The 23,878-nt window shown below is 39.5% G+C and overlaps 2 protein-coding genes across 2 annotated transcripts; both read left to right on the top strand.

Moving 5' to 3' along the window:
• The first annotated feature begins 577 nt into the window (after positions 1-577).
• Positions 578-6,492, top strand: LOC145786995 (lactadherin-like). Its single transcript, XM_082598747.1, has 7 exons — positions 578-695; positions 924-1,018; positions 1,765-1,846; positions 1,980-2,051; positions 4,613-4,759; positions 5,432-5,604; positions 6,139-6,492. The coding sequence occupies exons 1-7, from the start codon at positions 617-619 to the stop codon at positions 6,274-6,276; spliced, it is 786 nt and encodes a 261-aa protein (XP_082454873.1). The 5' UTR covers positions 578-616; the 3' UTR covers positions 6,277-6,492.
• Positions 6,493-14,221: 7,729 nt separating this feature from the next.
• On the top strand, positions 14,222-21,795 carry LOC145787004 (uncharacterized). The gene is made up of 9 exons (XM_082598757.1): positions 14,222-14,330; positions 14,935-15,029; positions 15,492-15,594; positions 15,929-16,000; positions 16,690-16,761; positions 16,897-16,968; positions 18,872-19,018; positions 20,593-20,765; positions 21,508-21,795. Exons 1-9 carry the CDS (start codon positions 14,240-14,242, stop codon positions 21,643-21,645), a joined length of 963 nt encoding a protein of 320 aa, XP_082454883.1. The 5' UTR covers positions 14,222-14,239; the 3' UTR covers positions 21,646-21,795.
• The last annotated feature ends 2,083 nt before the right edge of the window (positions 21,796-23,878 follow it).

Raw genomic sequence — 23,878 nt, 5'->3', positions numbered from 1 at the left:
ACGAAACGTTTTCAGTTGTACAATCAACCCCGCTTAATTGGCCCACGTTTGATCAGACCATTTTCGCTGGTCCAGAATCTAAATTCATTTTTCTGTGCAATTTTCCTCGCTTAATCAGACCATTACTTTGCTCAAACGGACCACCCTCCCACTAAAAATAGGCTTTGTAGTTAACGTGTTTTCCACATGTGTTTGGCGAGATTATATTTCTTTGAAATAATAATCATTTTCCCACCGTGTTTAAAATTTTCTACACTCATTTGCCAATTTTCGTTTCTTGGGTGCTGCCATTTCTGGTACCGTAACTCGCAGTAAAAGTTTTAAGTTATAAACTACACAACAAAATCTTACTACAAGTTTTATCAAACTAAGAATCTGAACAAAACTTATAACAAACAAATCAATAATTAAAATAACTCCACGTGTAATATTCTAAACACAAAAGCCACTAATTCAAACATCAACTACCTTTCACCAACTATACTGTACAAGTGTACAGTGTACATTGTAAAGAAAAGTAATTGTAAAGTAGCTTACTTCAGTCTTATATCAGATCACATTGTTACAGATATTCAAACATTCAGGTTTCTATTTAAAGTTTAACTTGCTCGCTAACATGACTTCGATGGGCGTGTTTAAAAATGCGTTTTCGCAACACCAGGAAGAAAACTACTCTGCAGAACTAACAGGAAAAAGTGAGTAGCTTAAATATCCCAAACTACTTTCTTGGTTACTGGATTTTGTTTAAAGCAGCGGTTTCATAAACATGCGAAATGTAAGCATAAAAATCACTCTTTTCTGCAAATAAGAACACAATGTTAGTTCAATGGAATTTTAGAACTATTTCCTGGTAACCAATCAAAAAGTTTCATTTCATTGAAAAAAACAGAATAATAATTAACCAAGATATTTATCTTTTACAGAGCAACCTCGAAGGAATTACACGGTCATTGTTATTGGAATTACATTCTTATTCGCCATTGCAGCTTTCATCATCTCAATTGTGGTTTTCGTGAAGGTAAAACCCCTTTGTTGGTATTTGAAAGTTTCACTATTACTTCCAAATTGAGCGGACAGGAGAGGAGGGAGCCGATATTCATGTCCGCTACGCATGAAGTAGATGACTTCCCGACCATTTTGAATAGTTGCTTTGCTTCTTTAACTTCAACACAAACCTGAGCATCGTTAATTAAAGTTCACTCCTCTCTTTTCCGCAATCTGAGAACCGAAGATGACTAAAAAAGAACGCATTGTCTGGTCATGAAAGATCACTCGGCTATGTGCAATGTACTTCTGCGCAGATTGTGTTGATTTACATTAATCATAATTGTCATTTTATGTTTTCATAATCAATTAATTGTTAATCTGAAATATGATGCAGAAGTTTAAAAAATTTTTGTTTAAATATAAGGCTGGCTGTATACAAGCAACAGTAACTACAAACAAGGGTGGATTAGCGGAGTGGGCTACATCGAGAATTTCCAAATTAAAGTGGTGCCAAGTGGCTGAAAGTGCTTGAACCTCTCTAAAACAGTCTTTACTTATACAAGGAAATGGTCGCCTGATCGGTCCACACTCATGCGGATCAAAGAGAGATTTCTGGAATGTCCGATAGGTTAATCCTATCTGACTATAAAATGTCTTCTTTCTCATGTAGCCTATATATGTATGTTCGGCATCGTTGTTCTGTCACAATGCATCATTCAGAGACAAAACAATCAGACGGATAAACATCTTATTTTCTAAACATTGACTATTCTTTAGTTGGGGAGCCCTACAACTCCAACACCGAGAGAATCGTTACCGAATACAGCCGCTCTGACTGGTCAAGACTTTCAAGCTTATCGTAAGTGGTCGTGTGGACAAGGTCACTGTGGTAACGACCTTAATAGATTTATTCTTATGACAAGCATTTCAACACAACACATCACAGTCGATTATTATTGAATCTTGGCAAATAACAAATTATTTTGTTCCAGAGGAGATGATGGCAAAATCTTTGCAGGAAATGAACGAGACTCTAAACACCTTCCTCAAGTATGGAGACAAAGGTGGGGCAAGAATATTTACAGATAAGCATTAAATAACATGACTATGCTGACATCTAGCGACAAACTTTCATCTACACTTTATTGCTTTAACTTCCAACTTTAACTTATTCCTTTAACTTTAACGTTTTTAAAAATTTTGCATGAACCGATAGAAACTCAAACCTACATCACGAGAGAAATTTATCAAATCAGTTAGAAGATAAATGCACAAAAGCCATTGTTGGGTGATAATAAACATTAAAAGTACACAGATTCAGATGGACAATGATCATTAGGCCTATAAATAATATTAAAAAAGTATCACACTAAATCAGAAAAATCAATTTTATTAAATACTGTACAGTAGAGCTTTCGCCACACAAGTGTGGCTTCTTCAGTATAGTCTGTAATAAACGAATCAAACTTGTTTGTTGCAAATTATAGCATAGACATATACAACCAAGCAACCACACGGCATTTAACATAATCGATTAAAAATTGAACAAACTATAAGCTACAAACGTTTTCGGCCATACACACGTTAGCCCTTATCAAGTAACAAAAAACACCTACTTATCATATCTACAATGAAAATGAATAACTGATCTAAACACTGAATTGAAAAACGAAATGCAAAATGAAACGGCAGAACAAAGGAGAAAGGCACATCACATGGCGTTTAAATTACACCAGGCAAAGACGCATCATATGACGTATCAAGAAAAGACGTTGAGTAAATAAGAAGCACCTGAGGCAAACAACTGTGTATTGAGGCGAGGATTGTATGATTTTATTAGCAAAGCCTCGTGGATTTTAGTGTCGAATTCGGTGAAACATTTACGCATAATTCTAAAGGACTCCAAGGATGGTTTGTTATTTGAACATGTTTGACAATCGAATATGTGATCTTTAATGGCACTTTGCTTGTTCAAATTAGTTAAATCTAAGTGCTCCCTCACTCTCGTGGCCAAATGCCGCGTAGACATACCGATGTATGTACAATTCGCGTCATGCGAACAAGTGAACTTGTACACGACATTTGAACACAAGTAGGAGGGAGTCCCAGATTTAAGCTGAAAATAATAGCCAACTTTGAACGTTTTATACACAGGAACAATATCCACGTTGAACTTCATTTTGATAAAACTTGACATATTACTGACAAAGCGTCTCGATGCTTTACCCACAAAGGGAACTGTAAGACAGTTTTTCCATTCACGCTCGTCCGCTTGAGAGTGCGTAGAGCCAACCAGACCATTCCCTTTCTCGATGTCGAAATTAAAATTAATAAAAACAAATTTGACACTTGGGTTTGGCGAAAACCAACCAATACCAACCTCCTTCTCAATTTTAATGCTGTATGTCCTTCAACCTACAAATCTGGATTAATTAAATGCCTGCTCAAGCGAGCACAAGATATTTGCTCTAATCTTGATAATTTTAATGTTGAAGTCAATCGTTTACGGTCTTGTTTTATTGCGAACAACTACCCCACATGGTTTTTCAATAAGGTGCTGAGGGGGTTTTTGGATTCACGTTCTACGCACTCTCAAGCGGACGAGCGTGAATGGAAAAACTGTCTTACAGTTCCCTTTGTGGGTAAAGCATCGAGACGCTTTGTCAGTAATATGTCAAGTTTTATCAAAATGAAGTTCAACGTGGATATTGTTCCTGTGTATAAAACGTTCAAAGTTGGCTATTATTTTCAGCTTAAATCTGGGACTCCCTCCTACTTGTGTTCAAATGTCGTGTACAAGTTCACTTGTTCGCATGACGCGAATTGTACATACATCGGTATGTCTACGCGGCATTTGGCCACGAGAGTGAGGGAGCACTTAGATTTAACTAATTTGAACAAGCAAAGTGCCATTAAAGATCACATATTCGATTGTCAAACATGTTCAAATAACAAACCATCCTTGGAGTCCTTTAGAATTATGCGTAAATGTTTCACCGAATTCGACACTAAAATCCACGAGGCTTTGCTAATAAAATCATACAATCCTCGCCTCAATACACAGTTGTTTGCCTCAGGTGCTTCTTATTTACTCAACGTCTTTTCTTGATACGTCATATGATGCGTCTTTGCCTGGTGTAATTTAAACGCCATGTGATGTGCCTTTCTCCTTTGTTCTGCCGTTTCATTTTGCATTTCGTTTTTCAATTCAGTGTTTAGATCAGTTATTCATTTTCATTGTAGATATGATAAGTAGGTGTTTTTTGTTACTTGATAAGGGCTAACGTGTGTATGGCCGAAAACGTTTGTAGCTTATAGTTTGTTCAATTTTTAATCGATTATGTTAAATGCCGTGTGGTTGCTTGGTTGTATATGTCTGTGGTTGAAGAAAGTGACCTCTTTACCAAAATTGTATAAATTATAGCATACTGACAAAACCACACTTGTGTGGCGAAAGGTTTATTTAATAAAACTGATTTTTCTGATTTAATGTTATACTTTTTTTTTTTAATATTTCATCACACTGCGCATTCCATTGAATCATAGGTAAAGTTACAAGATTTGACGAAAAGTTTAGTAACGAATTTTGTTCTGGAATGATCATTATGGCTGCTTTGCTTTCCAGTTGAATTGTGTTCGGTTGGAATCAAATCTGGTTTAGTCAAAGATGCTGACATCACCGCGTCATCATTTCACAGCAGAGAATACAGTCCCAAATATGCGAGACTGGACAGACCGGGCAGCAAGTTCGCTTTCTGGCATCCTCGCGGATGTAAGTTGAGTTAAAATGGTGGTGCTTGCTCTTTTTTTGGGAGGAAAGGATGCCTTAAAATGATCCACATCGAGACATTCATCCTGTTCTTTCTTAATCCACATGCATTGACAAGGGGGTCCAGGAGATATTTTGGACCCGGGCCGGGGATGAATTCATAGGCCCATAACTTTTTCAAGAGGCCAGGGAAGTTTAAGAAACCACCAGTAGTCTTTGAGAAAGCGTGAGATTGTCGGCAGCCGTGGCGGTGAAATAGCTACTGTACTATTCAACGAAGATAAAAAATGAATAACTCGGTCTACTCAACTTATTTTGTCGTATCCAGACTTAAGCTCGGTAGTTGAAGATTAAAGTTCAGTGAACGGGAAGACATGGAAGCCGTCTCCGTGTCCACCGTCAGGCCATTAAGTGTCCTGCCAAAGATACATCTACATGCTCTTGAGCGGTATCGAACCAACGTCCTTGTGAGTGTTGTGCCAAAGCCCTCACCATTGGATTATGCAGCCGACCATGGTCGATTCAACTGACATCGAAAGGGAATTTTTAACCTCGAGAAGGGCGTTTGTGGTTTCAGAAATGAATTCGTGGTTAAAAAGATGAAATAACGCCATTCAGCAATGCCACAGTGTATGATGTCATAAACGCAAAGAAGGTAATGCTTTTGTTATTAAGGCACCCAAGCCGGGGAGTGGATACAAGTATACCTTCGCACTCCCACGAGGGTAACAGGGGTGGTCACCCAGGGGCGATCAGACGAAGTTGAGGACTGGGTGACGGGATACAAAGTTGCATATGGGAACAGTACCGATGAGTTACAAAACGTGCAAGTCAATGCAACGGATGTGGTGAGTGGATTGTAACAAATATTTGCAAGAATCTCCACGCCCCCACCCCCCCAAAAAAAAAAATTAGTAGAAAACTTAATCTTGCCTGAGGTTTTCCATGAATACTTTCTCTTTGCCATCCTGAACTGACACTGCAAATATTTTCATTAAGAAAAATAAAATAGTTATAATAACTTATAGCTAGAATAACCATCAACGCCTGGTATATTCATAATAGTTCAAGGATGTAATATGCAAAAAACGCTCGGTGGCAACATCAAGCAGCTCTGCTAAAATTAAGGAGTAAATTGAGCTTAATCAAAAAATAAACATCCCATAGTTTGGTTCCAATTCATGTCCAAACAAACTTTCGAAGCACTGAAGATGAAGACAGTTTAGTTTTCGAAACGTTTGCTGAACATGAATTTGGTATCTATATTATGAGCTCTTTTACCATCAATCATAAATGTTCGTTTGATGTATATCAGCAATGGTTTAGTTTAAAAACAGTTTTTGATACTGAGTAATCTAACCCCTAAAAAATCCTTTTTGTAGATATTCGATGGCAACACTGACATGCACACCCACAAAACCAACATGCTGCCTCAGCCAATCACAGCTCGTTATTTCAGAATTATTGTACAAACATGGACGAGATGCGTTTCACTGCGGATGGAACTCATCACCTGCTGACCTATGACCTCACATCATCTGCTTACCTTTCTCCACATCACACGTTGACTTTTGATCCCACATTATCTGTTGACCTTTGACTCGACATTACCCGTAGACTTTTAACTTGAAATACAATAATTTTACGGAAAAGTTAAGTTCATAAATGCTCTTGTTTGTCATAAATTATTTTGGCCGCGTTGTTGAAAACAAGTTTAACATCAAGTCAGCGACAGACTCAACTTCGGTAGGCGTTGCTCTAATCACCTTACTTTGACTGAATATTGCGTGGCGTTGAAACAAACCATCCAAGCTTGCGGAAGTGGTGCGCTCTTTTGTGGTGGGTTTAAGGGGGCAGTTCTACTTAGAATCGCATTTTTTGTACTTGTCATAAATAACAATCTACACACAAAAGTTCACGCACAAACCATATATTGCTGGAAAAAGGAGGAAACAAGCTATCCAAATATATTTACTTTGTTAGGCTGGGGCAATCCATTAAGGGTTTATGTTTATACCATTTTGAATTTGTACATAAAATCAACCGATTGTCTCCATTGCAGCCATAAAAACTCGAAAATGGCTACAGGTAGGGACTTCAAACTGCATGGTGATCTAGTAAGGTATCCTAGCCATGAATTGAAAAAAGGGATTTCTTTTAACTCTTTTATTTTTTTAAATATAAAAAATTTCATAATTGCTATGCATCGAGAGCAAATTTGACTTCAGGATTTGGTAATAAAATATTTATTACTCTGAATATTGAAACAAAACTCAATCATTATGTCCGTAAGGACCTACTGTACATCTGTTAAAAATTTTAGCCATTTCTGACAAGTAGTTTTCTAGAAGAAACATTTTTAGTGCACAAAAACATGATTTTGAGTAAATCGCATTTGAAAAATAGCATTAGGTAAATTTATGCCTTTGACTATAAATGTGACTTTTTTTCTTCTATGTCTATTCACAACAACTAAAATATACATAATGAACAAAATACTGAGTTTACACATAAATTGTAAGGGAAAATACAAAACATCTTGCAACTAACGTTCTCACAAAAATGCAAATTTTTACTCACATTTTAAACTGAGGTGCGTTCAGAAAACATTCTGTTTGAAGCCTAATGAGGGCAAATAGGTAAAAACTGACTGCATATTCGAAAGCTACGATAAATTTCCAATATATATCAATAAAATAAAAAAAAATTGAATTTTTTTTTTCTAAGTAGAACTTGCCCCCTTAAGTGGCAGAAATTGCAATCCGAACTTCAAGTGGGGGCGATCTGTAAATGCTTTGTACTGCGTAAATATAACATTATTAATCGTAAACAACGTTATGAGTGTCACTACTCACTAGTCATTATTGATTATGACGAAAACGTCTCGAGATCGCGTCAACGCATCACAGACACTGCTGAATTTTCATCGTGAAGTCACTTTCCATAGCCTGACGGTTATTGTTGCGCGACAGACACTACTGAGTTGTTCCTGGGCTAATTCTTCAACTGACTATGATTCTTATTGTTTATTCTTCGTCGTATGAGCTGTTCTTCGGGACTATATGTTTGGGCATGATGTCATCAGCCACTCTACAGTCTCGTCATCCAGGGTCTTCAGTCCAAGCGTTCCATGTGGTGGTTGATGGATTGGGCAGTCATGGACGACATGATCCACTGTCTGGTCTGTGGCGCCACACTCGCATCCCGGTGAGGGAGCCAGGCCCCATCTGCACATGTCTGAACGAAAGCGACCGACGCCGGTTCGTAGGCGGTTAAGCCGGACCCACGCAAGTCTTGCGAGGGACATTCCCGGAGGGTGGGGATCGACGTCGGGTAGGAAATCATGGAGTCGGGAGGTGTTGTTTTGCCACTCCATGTTCCATGTGTAGTTCGTCCAGTGTGCCGCACTTATTCCAAGATCTTCAACGTTGTTCAGAAGCTGTTGTGCGGCGGGCACAAATGGGCGTCTTGATTTCAGTCGCTGCTGTCCTCCAGGTAGGCGCTGGAGTGCACTGTGGAGGAGGTGGTCGGGGTCCAGTGCGCGACGAGCAAGGGAAATCATGGCTCCTTTACGGCGAAGCTCAGCAGGTTGGATGCCTGCAAGGATGGGAAGGCAGTCCGTTGGAGTGGGACGCAGGCATCCAGTCACAGTGCGTAGTGCGTCATTGATGGCGGTGTCAATGTGGCGGGTGTGAGAGCTGCGGCACCACACTGGTGCGCAGTACTCAGCGGTAGAATGGACGAGGGCCAAGGTAGCTGTGCGAAGGGTTTTCGCATCAGCTCCCCAACCGGAACCCGCCAGCCGCCTCAAAAGTGCAACGCGCGCCGATAGTTTTTTGCGCAGTGACTCCAGGTGTCGTCGGTACGTGAGTGACCTGTCCAGGGTTACGCCGAGGTAGGTGGGTTCGGCGCAGTAGGGGAGGTGTTCGTCATCGGTGGTAATGTTGATCTCACGTTTTGCTTCCTTGTTGTTTAGATGGAAGGCCGCCGACACTGTCTTTGCCTTGCTGAGCTGTAGCTTCCATTTCTGGAGATATGTTGATATAGTTGACATGTCCTGGCTTAGGTTCCTCTCCATTGACTGCCAGTCTCCGGCTGGATGCAGGAGAGCCAGATCGTCTGCGTAAGCATACTTCCTGGAGATGGTGTCAGGCAGGTCATAGATGTAAGTGTTAAAGAGGAGGGGAGCCAGGACAGAGCCCTGTGGGACGCCGTTCCTGAGTCGACGTAGTCTACTTCGTCGGCCGCTACCGGTGGAAAGAGTAAAGCTGCGGTTTTGCACAAGTTCCATAATCATATGGACCATGTGCCTGTCAGGAAGGAGACGAAGTAGTTTGCAGGTAAGGCCGCTGTGCCATACAGTGTCGTAGGCAGCCGTGAGATCGACAAACACGGCGCCAGCCTTCTTTTTTGCCGAGAAGCTGTCCTCGATGTCTTGGGTCATCAGGGTGACCTGGTCTACAGTTGATCTACCGTGGCGAAAGCCGGCTTATTGTTTATTGAGTCACTGAGATGCGAAAATTCAATGTTTACTGGGATGGTGCAAGGCAAACGAACAAAAGGATGACAAAAAATGAAATATTTTGACAATAATTTCCCGGCAACAACACTTTAACAATCGAAAACTTCTCTCTGTCAATCTCGGTAACTGGCTCTGTGTCAAGAGCCTCTGCAAGTATGCGAAACTACCAGGAATAACCTATCAAGACTTTGTCAGTCCGAGAATAAAGATTCAAAACCAAATATTCCATGTCACCAACGGAGTAAGGCAGGGAGGGGTTTTAAGTCCTTACCTGTTTTCTTTGTATATAGATGACTTATCGACTGAATTGAATTCCCTAGATGTCGGATGTAATACTGGTTCATCTCACTTGAATCACCTAATGTTTGCAGATGACTTGTGTGTATTTAGTCCAAGTGCTAAAGGTACCCAAAAACTCATTGATGTGTGTGAATCCTATGCTTCTAGACATGACATTATTTTCAACTGTAACAAAACTGTTGGATTGGTCCACCAATGTCACAAATTTAAAGTTTTGACTTCTCCATGCATGCGGCTGTACAATACACAAATTAAATTTGTTGGACAAGTGAAATATTTAGGTATACTGATTGATGATACCATCAGTGATGACGCAGATAAAGGCAAGTGCGATCTCTTTATGTCACTGCCAATCAGCTTAGGTCCAAGTTTGGAAATTGCTCTACCGAAGTTAAAAATGTAATGTACCAATCATATTGTATGCCAATGTATGGTTCGCAACTATGGTGTAACTATAAAACTTCTACTTTAAATCGCAAACGAGTTGCTTACAACGACTCGTACAGAATTATCCACAGTTTGTCGAGATGCGACAGTGCTAGAGTGTATCAGGTACAGAACGACGTGTTAACATTTGATGCTCTATTAAGAAAAAATTGCTATGCATTTGTAGAACGTTGCAAAAGATCAATTAATCCACTTTTGCGCTATGTTATGTCTTCTGATTACTACTTTAATTCTACAGTTTATATTCACTACAACAGTATTTTGTACGTTGTTTGATGTAGCCTGCTTGATGTTGTGTTAGTCTGATATTTTGTGTGATGACTGTTAAAAATTTGAATTCTATGGACTTTGAGTCTGATTGCAAATAAATAAAAAAATAGTACTTTTCATTCTCCATGCAGCGGCACCTAGTGAATGGAATAATTCCCGGCAACAACACTTCAACAATCGGAAACTTCACTCTGCCAATCTCGGTAACCGGCCCTGCGTCAAGAGCCTCTGCAAGTCTGCAAGTATGCGAAACTACCAGGAATAACCAATCAAGGCGTTGTCAATCCGAGGATAAAGGTTCCTGATGTTTTTGAGCAATTTCCAGTTGGTTCCTTTATTGTTGTTCGGTTGTCGTCGCGATCATCTCCGCCAACTTCTTCCATTTCCCCAGACCTTAAACGCCAATTGTGGTTCATTTGCGACTGTCTCTGAAACAATCAAATGGCAGGGCGTCGACAGACGGACAACTGGGCACTTACAGAACATGCTCGAAAGTCTCTTCTCCACTCTTTCAATTGCGGCATGCTATGTTTTCTGATCTTCCAATCGTGTGCTGCCAGTATCGGAGATACGGATGATGGCCTCTGCGAAGTCTGCCTAGCGTGACTTATTCATGACGAGTCAGTTGTTGTTCCTCGATGCGATTGATCTTTTCTCCTCTCTCACCATAGATCCTCTCGCAAACATTCGTGCTGTATTGTAGGACCTTCTATTCAGGGGCGGCGCCAGCCAAAAATGAGTGGGGTGGACAAAAATATTTCGAGGTAATATACCACCGTAAAGTATGGTCACTAATATTAACGATTGCGATGTGATTCACTGCAGCTCGGTTATGAAATTTATTGAAAAATAAACAAAAGAAATTGCAAGGGGGCAAAATCTCGTTTTCCATTGAGAGCACTCTGAATTATGTACAATAGAATAGATAAAACGGAAATGATCCGTTTTATAAAGTACGAAGGTATCAAAAATTACCAAAATCTTGGTGACATATCAAAATTCAGTTTTCGCTGGTTATAACCAGTGTTTTATAAGGCGTTTTATGGGGCCAAACGCTGCCATACATTTCCTCTGCGGTCTATAGAATTACCGACTTTTCGATGTTGATGTTAGCAAGCATTTCGTTATTTCATGTGATAGAGCTGCTGCAATGATAGACGGCCTCATAAAAAATTATAGGGTGGCCCCTTAAACAGAATTCAAAAAAAGCCTCGCTATTACCCAATAATACCTATAGCCATAGGTTAAGAATCACTGCATTCGCACTTAGGTCTACTGAATTCGCACTTAGGTCTACTACTTTTTATGTGAATAATAATAGCAATATTAAACCATTTAAATTAGGCTGACATGTGCAAGGTTTAAATTTCTCCGACGACTAAAATAAAACTTTCCAGCTTCGCTTTCATGACTTTTAAAATGTTAAATGCATTTATACGCTATTCCGATATTATAATGCTTTACAGTTTCCTATCATTAGTTTGTTCTATTAAATTTCAGGTAGGGAGGTTGACCTACCGATAAATTGAAACTCGAGCAAAAGAATGCTGCTACATAAACTGTAACATTACTGTAGGTAGCCTATAGCCTAACTGGGATAACTCAATGCCATAGCGATCAGAAAGCGATAAACTTACCAAGCGTGCCAAAACATCGGCAAATAAAACAAAATGCAGCATCTTTCGAAGTCGAGTACTCCACCCGCCCAAACCCTGAGTCTGAATACCATTTCTTTTGAAATCGGTTATTCTTTTTGCACTGCTCCGACTGCGGAAAAACTATCAGTGGCTGAATCGGGCCAGATTTAACAACAAATTCGCGATTACCGCTGTGTATCACTTCAGACGCCGAATTCCTTTCAGACATTTCCATAAATAACAAGACAGCAATATTCCAATTACCTCTTCGAGCCAAATAAAATTGACCTTCACTTAAACTTAACTCATGAATGATTACTGATTTAAGATTTTGACTTCTGAGGGTGGCCAGCATCGACTCTTTTCATTAATTCTATATTTTGATTGTTACACCACAATTACGGAACAACAAAAAAACGTAGTGAACTAGCAAATACCACAAAAGCTTGTGTCTCAGCTGTGACGTGACAAAAGCCATCACCTCCAAATGGTAAAATTAAACTATACAATCATCAATCAATACAACATAGCGATAACAACGAAGATTCTTCATTTCTTCGCTTAAGTCAATGCTGCAAAAGTAATAGTAATTCATACGTAAGAAGTTGAAATTAATTTATGACGCTGTCACTAGGCTCCCCTAACTCCCCGCATACACCCCCAAGTTTTCTCATCGGATCTCGACGAATTAGAAAATGACTCTAAACATGATTGGGGTGGACATGTCCACCCCAGTCCACCCCGTGGCGCCGCTACTGCTTCTATTGTTTGTTTTATGGTTGCTTTTGCAGCTGTGTAGTGGCCGCCCGTTCCCTCTTGTTATTTTTCTGTTTCCACTTTTGATTTCTCGTCAGTCATCTCATTTCCTGATGTCTAATAATGGCTGGAACACCATGTGAATATTGGATCGTATTTTTGTTGATGGAGAGTGGGTAGTAGTTCTACAATTTCTCGTTCATGTACATCTTGTAAAGAAATTGAGGAGTTAATGTTCTTTAGCTTTGAGAACACTACCTTGATATCAGAGACGATGTTATTGTTGTTTTACTTGTTGCCAAGAGCATCAAAGGCGCCTGGTAATAATTATTGTCAATAACGCCCGGTGATTGAATACTTGGATTAAGTGGACGCGGGAAGGCAACGAAGCCAATCTTCGCGTCCACCTTCAGGCATGTCAATTGAGTTTTGGCAAAGATAAAATCGCATGTTCTTGAGCGGTGTCGAACTGGTGTCCTTTCGAACCAATTTGCGACGCAGTCGGGTGAAGTTGCTGCACGATGCATTTATAGAATATGTTGCAACAAGATTTTTTGAAGCTTCCTTCAAATTTAAATAGAAGGCAATGGAATGTAAAGAGCAGTTTGCTGATTTGTAGAAATCGGCTGCCGAGAAACATATTGTTGATTGGATGGTCTGAATGGCTAGCGTGGAAGCTACACCGTTATGGTTGGCGAATCGCAGCTGCTCGCTGTACTAGTGAGTGCTCAGCCTTGTGCTGATAGCCGGGAAGAACGCCTCTTTCTTCACAATGTCCTCTGCCCTGGCGCCTGCTGGTTTTGTTGGCTCTTTCTTTGTTTCCACAAAGATAAGAGTTAAACTGACTGGTAAAGCGGTGGTCGAATAAATTTGTGGCAGAATACGGTGCGATACTGATGAGCCCAGCCTCATGGGCGAAACATCGCTGTCAATTCTTGCTACAAATCGGCTGCCGAGAAACATAATCTTGCTTATTGTTACCTCACAGGTGGTGACGAGAAGCTATGTCCGGTAGGCCTATATTGAAAGAAAACTTTTGTGTAACGTGAACACTCGGGAAGCCGTGGGAGGAAATGTTGCCGCGGGCGACCTGGAAGGATGTATAAAGCAAACCAACTTATTATTGTGTCAGAATGTTCTTGTCTGAAGCAGTTTGTTTTGTCCGCTCATAAATAAAAGGCAAATATTATTCGGAAATCAGAAAGATAGTTAATGGCTACAAAACAATGCCAGCAAACGCGACGAATGCGAATAAGTTATATTGTGGAATTCTATCAAATACAAGTAGGCCTAGCCTAAAGGATGTCGTGTGTCATAACAAACATAGGTCATAGTTCGCTTTTGTTGAATGGCGCGATATCGCGCGTAGAACACGAATCTATGAGAGGTAGGATTGGTCGTTAGCCACCCATTACAAGCAACAGTGTTTGCAGTGGTTGATAAAGCAGGCACCTGGTTCCCGTTGCCATGGTGATCGTCGTCGCATTCCACGTGCGATTCGCGTCTGATTGAATCTTTGGAATGTTTTAGACTGTTACCAAGTAGGAATTCATGTGCATCAAAATGTCGAAACTGCCGATGAACATTTTCAAGATCGTGTTTTCAGGGGAACAGGATACCACTGAACTGACCACCGGCAAAAGTGAGTAACTTTATCAAAGATTTGACTTGAACGCTTTCATACAAAAAATAAGAACAAAAAAAAGCTTATAAATTATCCGCCATTTTGTTAGTGACCAGAAACATTTGATGGTAAGTTGCTGAGTCAGCAAAACCGCCAACAAAGCAATGATGTACATGACGTCATCATGATCTGAACTGTAACAAACATTTGAGTTCGAATTCAATACATTTCAATTCAATTTATTTTTCTTTGTCAGAATGCAAAAGAAATGATATTGTGAAAAAGAAATACAGTAACAAAACTAACAAAAAGAAAAGGTGGCAAAACCTTAATGGTTTAAGACGTGCGTGAAAGGATCTAATATTGCGGTATATGCATCAATAAATATAGTTACGCACGGCCACCAAACCTGATACTGTAAAACAAGTAGATGAATTAGTTAAGAATCAGTCGCCTCCTCGTTCCTGAAACAACTGGAGCGCCAATTGTTGAAGCAACGAGAACATGACTGAACCTAACAACATCACATTTCTACAAGTCATTGTTGAGGCTCATGATTTACCAAATTAAAGTCGTAACTCATTGAAACACAAATAAAAAGATCATTCTATCTTTTCCACAGGAAGAAGGCAAAAGAACTACAAGTCCATCATTACCGGGTTTTCATTCTTAATCGCCACCGCTGCGCTTGTAATCGTAACCGTGCTCTTCATTAAGGTGGGTCCCGATATTATCCAGACAGCGAATCAGTCGTTTTTTTCTACATTTTTTTACGTTCACAAGCGACTGATTTGGTGTCTGGATGGTGATTTCAATCCACGTGTTCTTCCTATGTGAAGTTGGCATTACGTCATTCTGTTTACAACGAAGTACAAAACCAAAGTGATCTGTTTCTATTCGCATCTTGGCTGCACGATGAGACATTGCCAATCTAAGCTACTACAAGTCAAAAGAGAGAGAGATTCGCATCTTGGCTAATTGAAATATAAATTGAAGATTTCAACCTTCCACACGGAATGTCAGAAAGCTTCGTGCTCATCTTCTGTTAAATATCTTGTGAAGACCCAGGCGTGCTCCATGGGCTCTGAACCGATGTCCTTCGAAGATACTTCATTCATCATGTGCTATTGAAAAAGTAATACTGGAATCAACCTGAATTCAAAATTGTCTTCATTGTAGATAAGAGTACTGGAAAAGAACAGATATTCTCCTCTAGCTGGCGCACCACGTCCGGATGCTTTCTCCTTGATAAACCTCACCATCCCAGCCTCTCACTCCCATCGTAAGTTGTCAATTGCCCAAGTAGCCTAGTGGAGGAGTTCATAAAAATGAACACATTATAAACCCATGCATTGCTACGATGCCTTTCTCCCACGATCAGTCAATACATTCAAGTCCTGACTGCAATTGTGATGCAATAATTGCTAGCTTAAACGTTTTTGGTGTAAAATAGCCTTCACTTTATTACAACGAACGTCATGGCGAACAACGTCATAGAATCCTAGCTCAAAGACTAACGTCATAGAGAGGCTCACAATGCGATGAAGAGACATTTCATAGTTTGGACCAAACCATAGCTTTCCTATCTTGATGAGTAACAAGTTGTCGTGTTCCAGATGAAAAGATGATGAAATCCTTGGAGAAAATGAACGCGACTCTCCACACCTTCCTCAAATATGAAGACAAAGGTGGGTACAAAAATTATTTAATGATGAAATCCTTGGAGAAGATGAACACGACTCTAAACAAATTTCTTAACTATGGTGACAAAGGTGGGTCTTCTTTTATTGTTGAACTTAATTCCAAGCATTGACTGTCTCTTCTATAAACAGTTTCCAAGATGTTCATCTTTTTTGACTAGTCATACAACCCAAGGCTCAACAGGCATTTTTGCTGGCAGACCTTCCCATCTTTCAACAGTTTTTGATTGAGTTGTCACGTGTTGCGCTTCTCGTATTTTTGCTTTGTTTGTGCCACTATCTCGTATTGTGCTTCTGCCATCTTGCGTAATCTGCTTGAGTTCTTCTTCTCTGAACAATTAATTTTACCTCTCAAATACTTGACCCGTTGTGCTGCGTAATTTTTCAGTTATTATTTTGTGTGAGCCAGTTGCAGTTTCTCAAATGTTTAAATTTGACCATATTTTTGCTGTGATACTATATGATACTTTAGTATTTCTTTTAAAATGTTTCTCTAGTAGGCTTGAAAAGAGCTGTATGGCCAGCCGAAAACGTTTGCTTACGGTTTTTTATTTCTATAATATAGTGTTGTTGCTGAGTTATGTCTGTTTGTGATTTAAAAAACTTACCTCTCTACCCAAATTGTATTAAGTAGGTTAATCTTTGTAACTTAGTAAATGAAAAGTAATTTTGTTTAGAAGAGAAAATGATGAAGTCCTTGGAGGAAATGAACGCGACTCTCAACACCTTCCTCAAATATGAAGACAAAGGTGGGTACAAAAATTATTTGCAGATAAACAGCAACGACCTAAATAGTTGCAACCTTTCGACAATTTAATTAACTCTCTAAACGACGTACCGGTTTATGATTGTAATTGGTGAATAGCAAAGTTATTTTGTTGCAGAAGAGAAAATAATAAAATCCTTGGAGAAGATGAACGCGACTCTAAACGCCTTCCTCAAATATGGTGACAAAGGTGGGTCGATGTGGCTGTCACTACGTTTCTGCTGAATCGTTTATGATCAGTTAAGAAACTAACTGACCATGAGATTCATTGTTCGCTACCAGATTTTCATTGTGTGTGGCTAGTTGAAAATGACAATAAAATGTCAATAATCCCCTCTATTCGTGTCAATGTTTGTGATTGTTTTATGATAATTCGGAATTTTTAAAACTGATCCTACAAACTTCTCTACCACCCTTTGAATGTGGTTTCTTGTAGCTTCGCGGTCTGAAGGTTCGACCTTATAATCACGAAAAGTGGGTCAGGCTGCATACGTCCAGAACGGAAGTGACGTTCATTGATAGGATGATGCCAACACAACGCCTGATAACGACATATCCGCAGGCAAACGTATCTTTGACAAGCTATTATTACGTCACAAACCAAACGTTACAAAGTATTGAATAGAAGTTTGTAAAAAAAGAGATGGAAATCTGAGAAGATTTGCAGAGATGACACGAACCAGACTGCTGGAGCTGACAGTGCTCTCTGTGTGCGAACAATGGAAACGCGTTGGTGCAGCTGAATGTCGTAAAAGAGCATCGAAAGATAGAGAATGGAGCAAAAGAGAAATCATTAATTAAATAAATGAGTAGCCTACTTGAATATTTCATGCATGATTAGACACAGCTCCAGTGTGCAGATTACTAGGCAATTATATGAGATTATTATTAAACGGCATAACTGGGTGATAATCAAAGACATGAAATTCGTAGTGATGTGACAGTGAAGCGCTCAAAATAATTCGAACCTGCCTCATTGGCGACAACTTGATTACAAGGGAATTGCCAATCGTCGTTATTAAGCGTCAACAATTTCGTTGAATAGACGTCAAATTAATCGAAAATTATCTACAAATTATGTTCAAGTGGCCAATGCCAAATACTGACAGGATAACTATTACTTAACATGACTTATAATTAGTCTCTAGTTTCATGGAAATAACTTTTTCACCTTTTCTAGATAATCCGCTAAGTTTCATTATTAGCAAGCCTGTGAATTCATAAACTGGCTGAAGACACTAGTGCAATAGTTATTAAATCTTTCATTTCTACGTAAGTCACCAGCTGCGCTATCTACTCATTGAAATACAGCGGTAGACGTGAGATGTTCAAAACTTAAAACCATTTGCATAATGAACAGTTGAATCTTTTTATTAAACACAATAATTCATGTTTTTGATGGTGGAAATGTTGGCACCCACAGCATAAGTGACATGGGATTCAGAAAATGACAAAAAGATATAATTAATTGGGGTGAAAATGAAGCATCGCGACAACCCCACTGGGCGCTATTTCAAAGCCATAAGTTTTTGTGTTCTATTTCTATTACGTAAGAATGTTCACATGCGTTCGTTGGCTATTTCGGTCATCTGATCACATATTCTTAGTTCCATTTGCACATTTCTCATTCATCACACATCTTAATGCTGCCCTATGGGTACGTGCAGCTTAGTTGCTTGACAAATAGTTTGCCGATATTTCAGCTGATTGATGCAGTCTACGGTGCACAAAATGTGTAAATGGCACTGAAAAAAAAAAAAAAAGAAATTCTTCGGTTTAAAGGAAAGATTTTTTTATGACCTGTATCTCACTGACGTCACAAACCTTACTCAAGAGCAGTGTTTCCAATACATTTATTATTTCTCAATCACTACGGAGAATAAATGCACGCTTAGCTGACAGACATGTATTAATTTGTATTGAAGCAAATGAACAACCTACATTAAACCTAACAAGTCGACACTCAGTAGACCTTTCCTTGATGAAACTAAAAAGAAAATATAGAGCCACCTGATGTTTAACATCAATTTATCTCATGAACATCCAGAGATGTCCACAATTATCATAATTCAGTTTCTTTTGTTGTTTTTCAGTTGAGTTATGTTCAGTTGGGATTAAAACCGGTTTAGTCAAAGATATTGACCTCACCGCGTCATCAGACTACGGGCCCCCTTTTGGCGCAAAATATGGGAGGCTGGACCGACCTGGATCCGTTTTCGCTTTCTGGCAACCAAAAGATTGTGAGTTGGAACATGAAACTAACATTCCAGCGTTGGAATGCTACGAGGATGAAACTCAATACAAAACAAAACTTGCGATTTTTAGTTTTAGATGATGAATATCACTCTTCACCGTTTTATTAGGTCAAAAAGACTGGTGTGGCGTCACCATCAGGTAGAACGCCACTTGTTCATAAAATGTGACGTAAGAAAGCTCCAAAACCTTGCAAATAACAATGGATGTTAACACATCAGTGGTGAATGAGATGGCAATAATTAGTATTGTTTACAAACAAAGTTGTTTGTGCAAATGAGCAAAGACAAGGTATAGCAAAAACAACTGGTAGGCTAACTCTAGGGAGTCCTTTCTGCATAGATGACGTAACAAATGGGACCACCCGACGCGGCTGGAGGTCAGGTCGCATGACGTAAGCAGTCCGTCACTTGAGCAGCCCAAAGGTCAGTTCAGGCCAGTTCGACTCAAAGCTACAATCTCGCGTCATCATCAATGGAGTATGAGATCACAGAAGTGTCATTAGTGGCACCAGAGGCGTAGCCAGGGGGGGTATGGGGGTTAAAACCCCCCCTTTGGCACGCGTGTGACGTCATGATATTAAGAATGATGCTTTCAGTCTAAAAAAAAATTGCCTAATTTTACACAAAACTGCATTAAAAAAGCGAGTTTTGCCAATACCAAACATTCAAACATCTCAGCCAGGAATTAGCAACAAGAAAACATAGAGACTTAGCTTTATTTCCAAAAAATGCCGAAGAAAACATGATTTTATTCTTTTGCTATGCTACCAGACAGCACCATTTTACAGGAATATTCAGACCCCCCGCCGCCGGATCGTAACCCCCCCCCCTTTCAAAATTCCTGGTTACGCTACTGAGTGGCACATTGACAATAAATCAATAAAAGTTAAATCTTAAACCTCACATAGTGATATTTAAACTTTTCATGTTTGAATTACAAGTTAGAAACTTTTTCATTCCGATTTGCAAGCTACCTGCATTGATTTCGTTTCGAATGTTTCAACAAATGTTCAAAAACCCGCAACAATCGTCATTTCAACTTGGTATTGGTTTTCTATGATGAAAATAATATCTGGTTTGTTACTTTGTATTAGCAACAAAGAATGTTCAAGAATTCCCAGCGGTTTATCTAGATTCTAGCGAGATTAGTGATACGCTCCTGGGCCCATAGACCTGGGTTTGGTACCCCGTCAGGTTATTCTTGCGACATTCCAATATGGCTTGCAAGAGTTCTGTTTTAACTAAGCACTAAGCATTAAAAACAAGTGTAGAGAAATAATGCAAGATGCTGGATTACGCTGCAATTGACCGTCTTGTAAATAACAAAAACAAACAAAATAACAAACTAATGAAAACAAACTAATGTTTACGATCGATGCAGCTTTGTGCAAAACATAAATTACAGTATACTTCACAATGTAGACATTAACGACCTGTTTTAACCAGATGCTGCGAGTTTGCTGCTATCACAGCGAATTAGCAGCATCAGGCTAAAGCAGGTCGTTTGTAGCCTACCTAGGCTATATTGTGAAGTAAGCAATGATTATTATGTTATCCAGGTGGCAAAGCTGGGGAGTGGTTGCAAGTATACCTTCGCACCCCCACCAGGGTAACGGGGGTGGTCACCCAGGGGCGGTCAGACAATATACAAGACTGGGTGACGGGCTATAAAGTTGCATATGGGAACAGTACCGATGATTTAAAAAACGTGCAAATCCATGACAATGACGTGGTGAGTACGTCATAATGATCAAAAGAGTTTTAGAGAAAATCATCGAAATGTTCCAGTTTGAATAATTCCAATGTACAGTAATTATCATGGGAATACTCTACAAAAAGATTTAATAATAACATTTGTTGGTCGCTTTAATGCGCGAACTCGCAATTCTATTTCATGACCAAATATAACAAGATATTTAATTATCAAAATATTAGAAACCTAATTTTTTAATCATACGCAAACAATACCAAGCAACAACACAACATTTGCTATAGTTTTGTTCAGAGATGTTCACCCACACATCCCAGTGTCCGAGTGTGGGGTTGCATATATATGCAGCATAGAATATATCAAATGCAGTCACTATTCACTGAAAACCTTAACAGGCTGTTTCATTCTTATTGGGATCATCAGAGGCTTCTTATTCAAATAGAATCATGCAGCACATATACACGTGTTGACATATCGCGTCATCATTACTACATGCATCGCGACTTGGAAAGCAATTCAATATAAACGCGAAAACTCTGGAAATGGAGTTGGTGACGCGAGAAAAATCACTGCGCTTGACCCCACACCGCACGGTGCATGCCACTTATGACACACAGAAGGTTCATTGTGACAGCAATCAGCAACACAATCACCTAACATGGTGGTGGGGAATTTATCTTTCCAAAATTATTCCTGTTGCAAAGTTGCAGACGCTTTGACTCATGGACGTAGGTCAAACATTTAAATTCTATTTATTTTGTAGATATTCGATGGCAACACTGACATGCACACCCACAAAACCAACATGTTGCCTCAGCCAATCGCAGCTCGTTATTTCAGAATTATTGTACAAACATGGACGAGATGCATTTCACTGCGGATGGAACTTATCACCTGCTGACCTATGACCTTACATCATCTGCTGACCATTAACTTAAATTAACACCTTTGACTTTTCCCGGATTTATTCAGTAATCTTCCGATGAACCTCAGTTGGTTGATGTTGTGCAATCAGTGGCTTTCGTTCCCATCAGACAAGTGGCCACTTCCAATAAGGATTTGTTGCTATGGTTGCTTTTCTTTGCGGAATTATCCAGAAGAAGGATCCCAAATAGCAAAATCCGTCATTTTTACAATAATTCTGCAGACGTTGAATCAATGTAAAAATGACGGATTTTTCTGTTTGGTGAATCAGGTTGTATTTGTATAATTTTTGCCCGTTGCTTATTTCAGTTCATCTCTTTGAAAAGTGTTTCGTTCCCGATGCACTTTGAGGATGCACATTGCGCTGTTGTACTGAACGTTAGTGCATAATAAAAGTTTTATATTCTTACTTCACAATGTAGATACAAACGACCTGTTTTAGCTTGATTTTAGACCTACGCAGCCTATATTTCAGATCAAAACAAAACAAATTTTTCAAAATTTTTTGGGGGAGGCCCCCCAGACCCCCGCCACTAAGTGTCGCCTTCGGCGAACAAGTTTAATTTTGTCAGGGGAGATGTGGGCGGGGACCCTCGAAAAACTTTTTGAATCGAAACGAAAACAAATTAAAAAAAGTTTTTAAAAAGGTTTTTTATTTTTGCAAAAAAGTTTTCAATTCTTGCAAATTGCGATTACTTTAATGGCCATACTTATAAAGGTAAACATTTTAATACTCGGCAATAGATTGAGTTTCGCTTGTAGCAGCATGATCGTTTGCTTACTTCACAATGTAGATACTAACGACCTGTTGTAGCCTGATGCTGCGAGTTCGCTGTAGTAGTAACGATTTGCACCAGCTTTCGAAACACAGCTCCCCAGTCGTGTGCTATGACGAATGGTGTTGAAGTCAGTGAGTCGCCGTTCCACGAGGCTCCCCCGCCCGGCCCGAGCCCCGACGCTGCCAGGCGCCAGTGCTGTGAAAACAGGTCGTTAATATCTACATTGTGAAGTAAGAAACGGTCATGCTGCTAAAAGCGAAAATAAAGCCATTGTTTAACATTGTGTTGGACTGCTGGAGTTGGCGGATCTCTGGATTTCATAGCAACTTTCAAACAGTCCGCTCAACTTTGTTTGATTTTTACTTATAAACCGAGTTTGTTCTTTTTTGTGACAGATTCATCAACTGATCAATTATGTAATGGCGTTTTATTGCAAAGGCCGATTTGTTTTACATTTGCAAACGACAAAACGGCTGTTTTCTTTGTATACACTTTGTGGTTTGTATTTTTAATGATTTTAAAATAAACTTTACCGCCAAGTGGGGTTGCTGACAAACCGCTAGGCTTGGACGCTTTGATCACGAACTGATAAAACAACTGAAAGGCATCGCGTACAGTGGCGTTGACAGGGGGGTCTAGGTGGTACTTTTGGACCCGGGCCCGGAATATTTTAGGGGCCCGGATTTAAAATAATCCCCGCGACTTCAAACATTATCAAGATCTTAATATAATCAGATGTAAAGGAATTGCCGTCAGACATTAAAACAGCTAAATTTCAGCCGTCAGATGGTAAAGTACCGGGCCCCATTCTGGGTACCGGGCCCACTTCAGCTTTCTGGTGGTAAAATAGCCACCTCAGCCACCAAACAGTAAAATAAGAACTTAGTCTAGTGTAGTTATAGTGATTTCCCTAACCACAAATATTAGGCTACCGGTACCCGAAACACGAATTTCAAAATATACAGGCTAATATTTGTTCAAACTTAAAAACTGAAATGGCACAGGTAAGAAGATTGCTGTCCCTATTTCTGCGCTAAAAATTAGACCAAACCGCTTTTCAGATTGCAACAATGAGCAAATGTTTGACTTAGGCCCAAACACCTTTACTAAATCAAATTGAAAACTTTCTGACTGTCTGCACTAACTTTGCTGTAAATTCTCTTCTAGTGAGCCTAGAATGACCAGTGAAACATCAATGGAATCGAGAAGTAATACTCTAGCGCCATGTGACAAATAAAAGTTCAAAAAAGCAACCGCTAGATAGAAATAGTAAGTTTTGCGGTTCAAGAAATTTTAAGATTGTGCAAGATTTGTTAAATGACCATGCTTAAACGACATCAATAAAAGTATGCACACAATCTTTATATTCATAACATTGTCGATTAAGGGGGCCCGAAAATAAATTGGTACCGGGCCCGAGAAATCCTGTCA

This window comes from Aplidium turbinatum, chromosome 17 (assembly GCF_918807975.1).
Source record: "Aplidium turbinatum chromosome 17, kaAplTurb1.1, whole genome shotgun sequence".
Classification (NCBI taxonomy): domain Eukaryota; kingdom Metazoa; phylum Chordata; class Ascidiacea; order Aplousobranchia; family Polyclinidae; genus Aplidium; species Aplidium turbinatum.
Note: the sequence above shows the minus strand (reverse complement) of the source record. Positions and strands in the feature narration are given on the sequence as shown.

Coding starts and splice junctions, on each gene's coding strand:
- LOC145786995 (XM_082598747.1), top strand. CDS start 617: ATGACTTCGATGGGCGTGTTTAAAAATGCGTTTTCGCAACACCAGGAA. Junction 2,052..4,612: donor CCTCAAGTATGGAGACAAAG/GTGGGGCAAGAA, acceptor TTTGCTTTCCAG/TTGAATTGTGTTCGGTTGGA. Junction 5,605..6,138: donor AAGTCAATGCAACGGATGTG/GTGAGTGGATTG, acceptor TCCTTTTTGTAG/ATATTCGATGGCAACACTGA.
- LOC145787004 (XM_082598757.1), top strand. CDS start 14,240: ATGTGCATCAAAATGTCGAAACTGCCGATGAACATTTTCAAGATCGTG. Junction 16,001..16,689: donor CCTCAAATATGAAGACAAAG/GTGGGTACAAAA, acceptor AATTTTGTTTAG/AAGAGAAAATGATGAAGTCC. Junction 16,969..18,871: donor CCTCAAATATGGTGACAAAG/GTGGGTCGATGT, acceptor GTTGTTTTTCAG/TTGAGTTATGTTCAGTTGGG.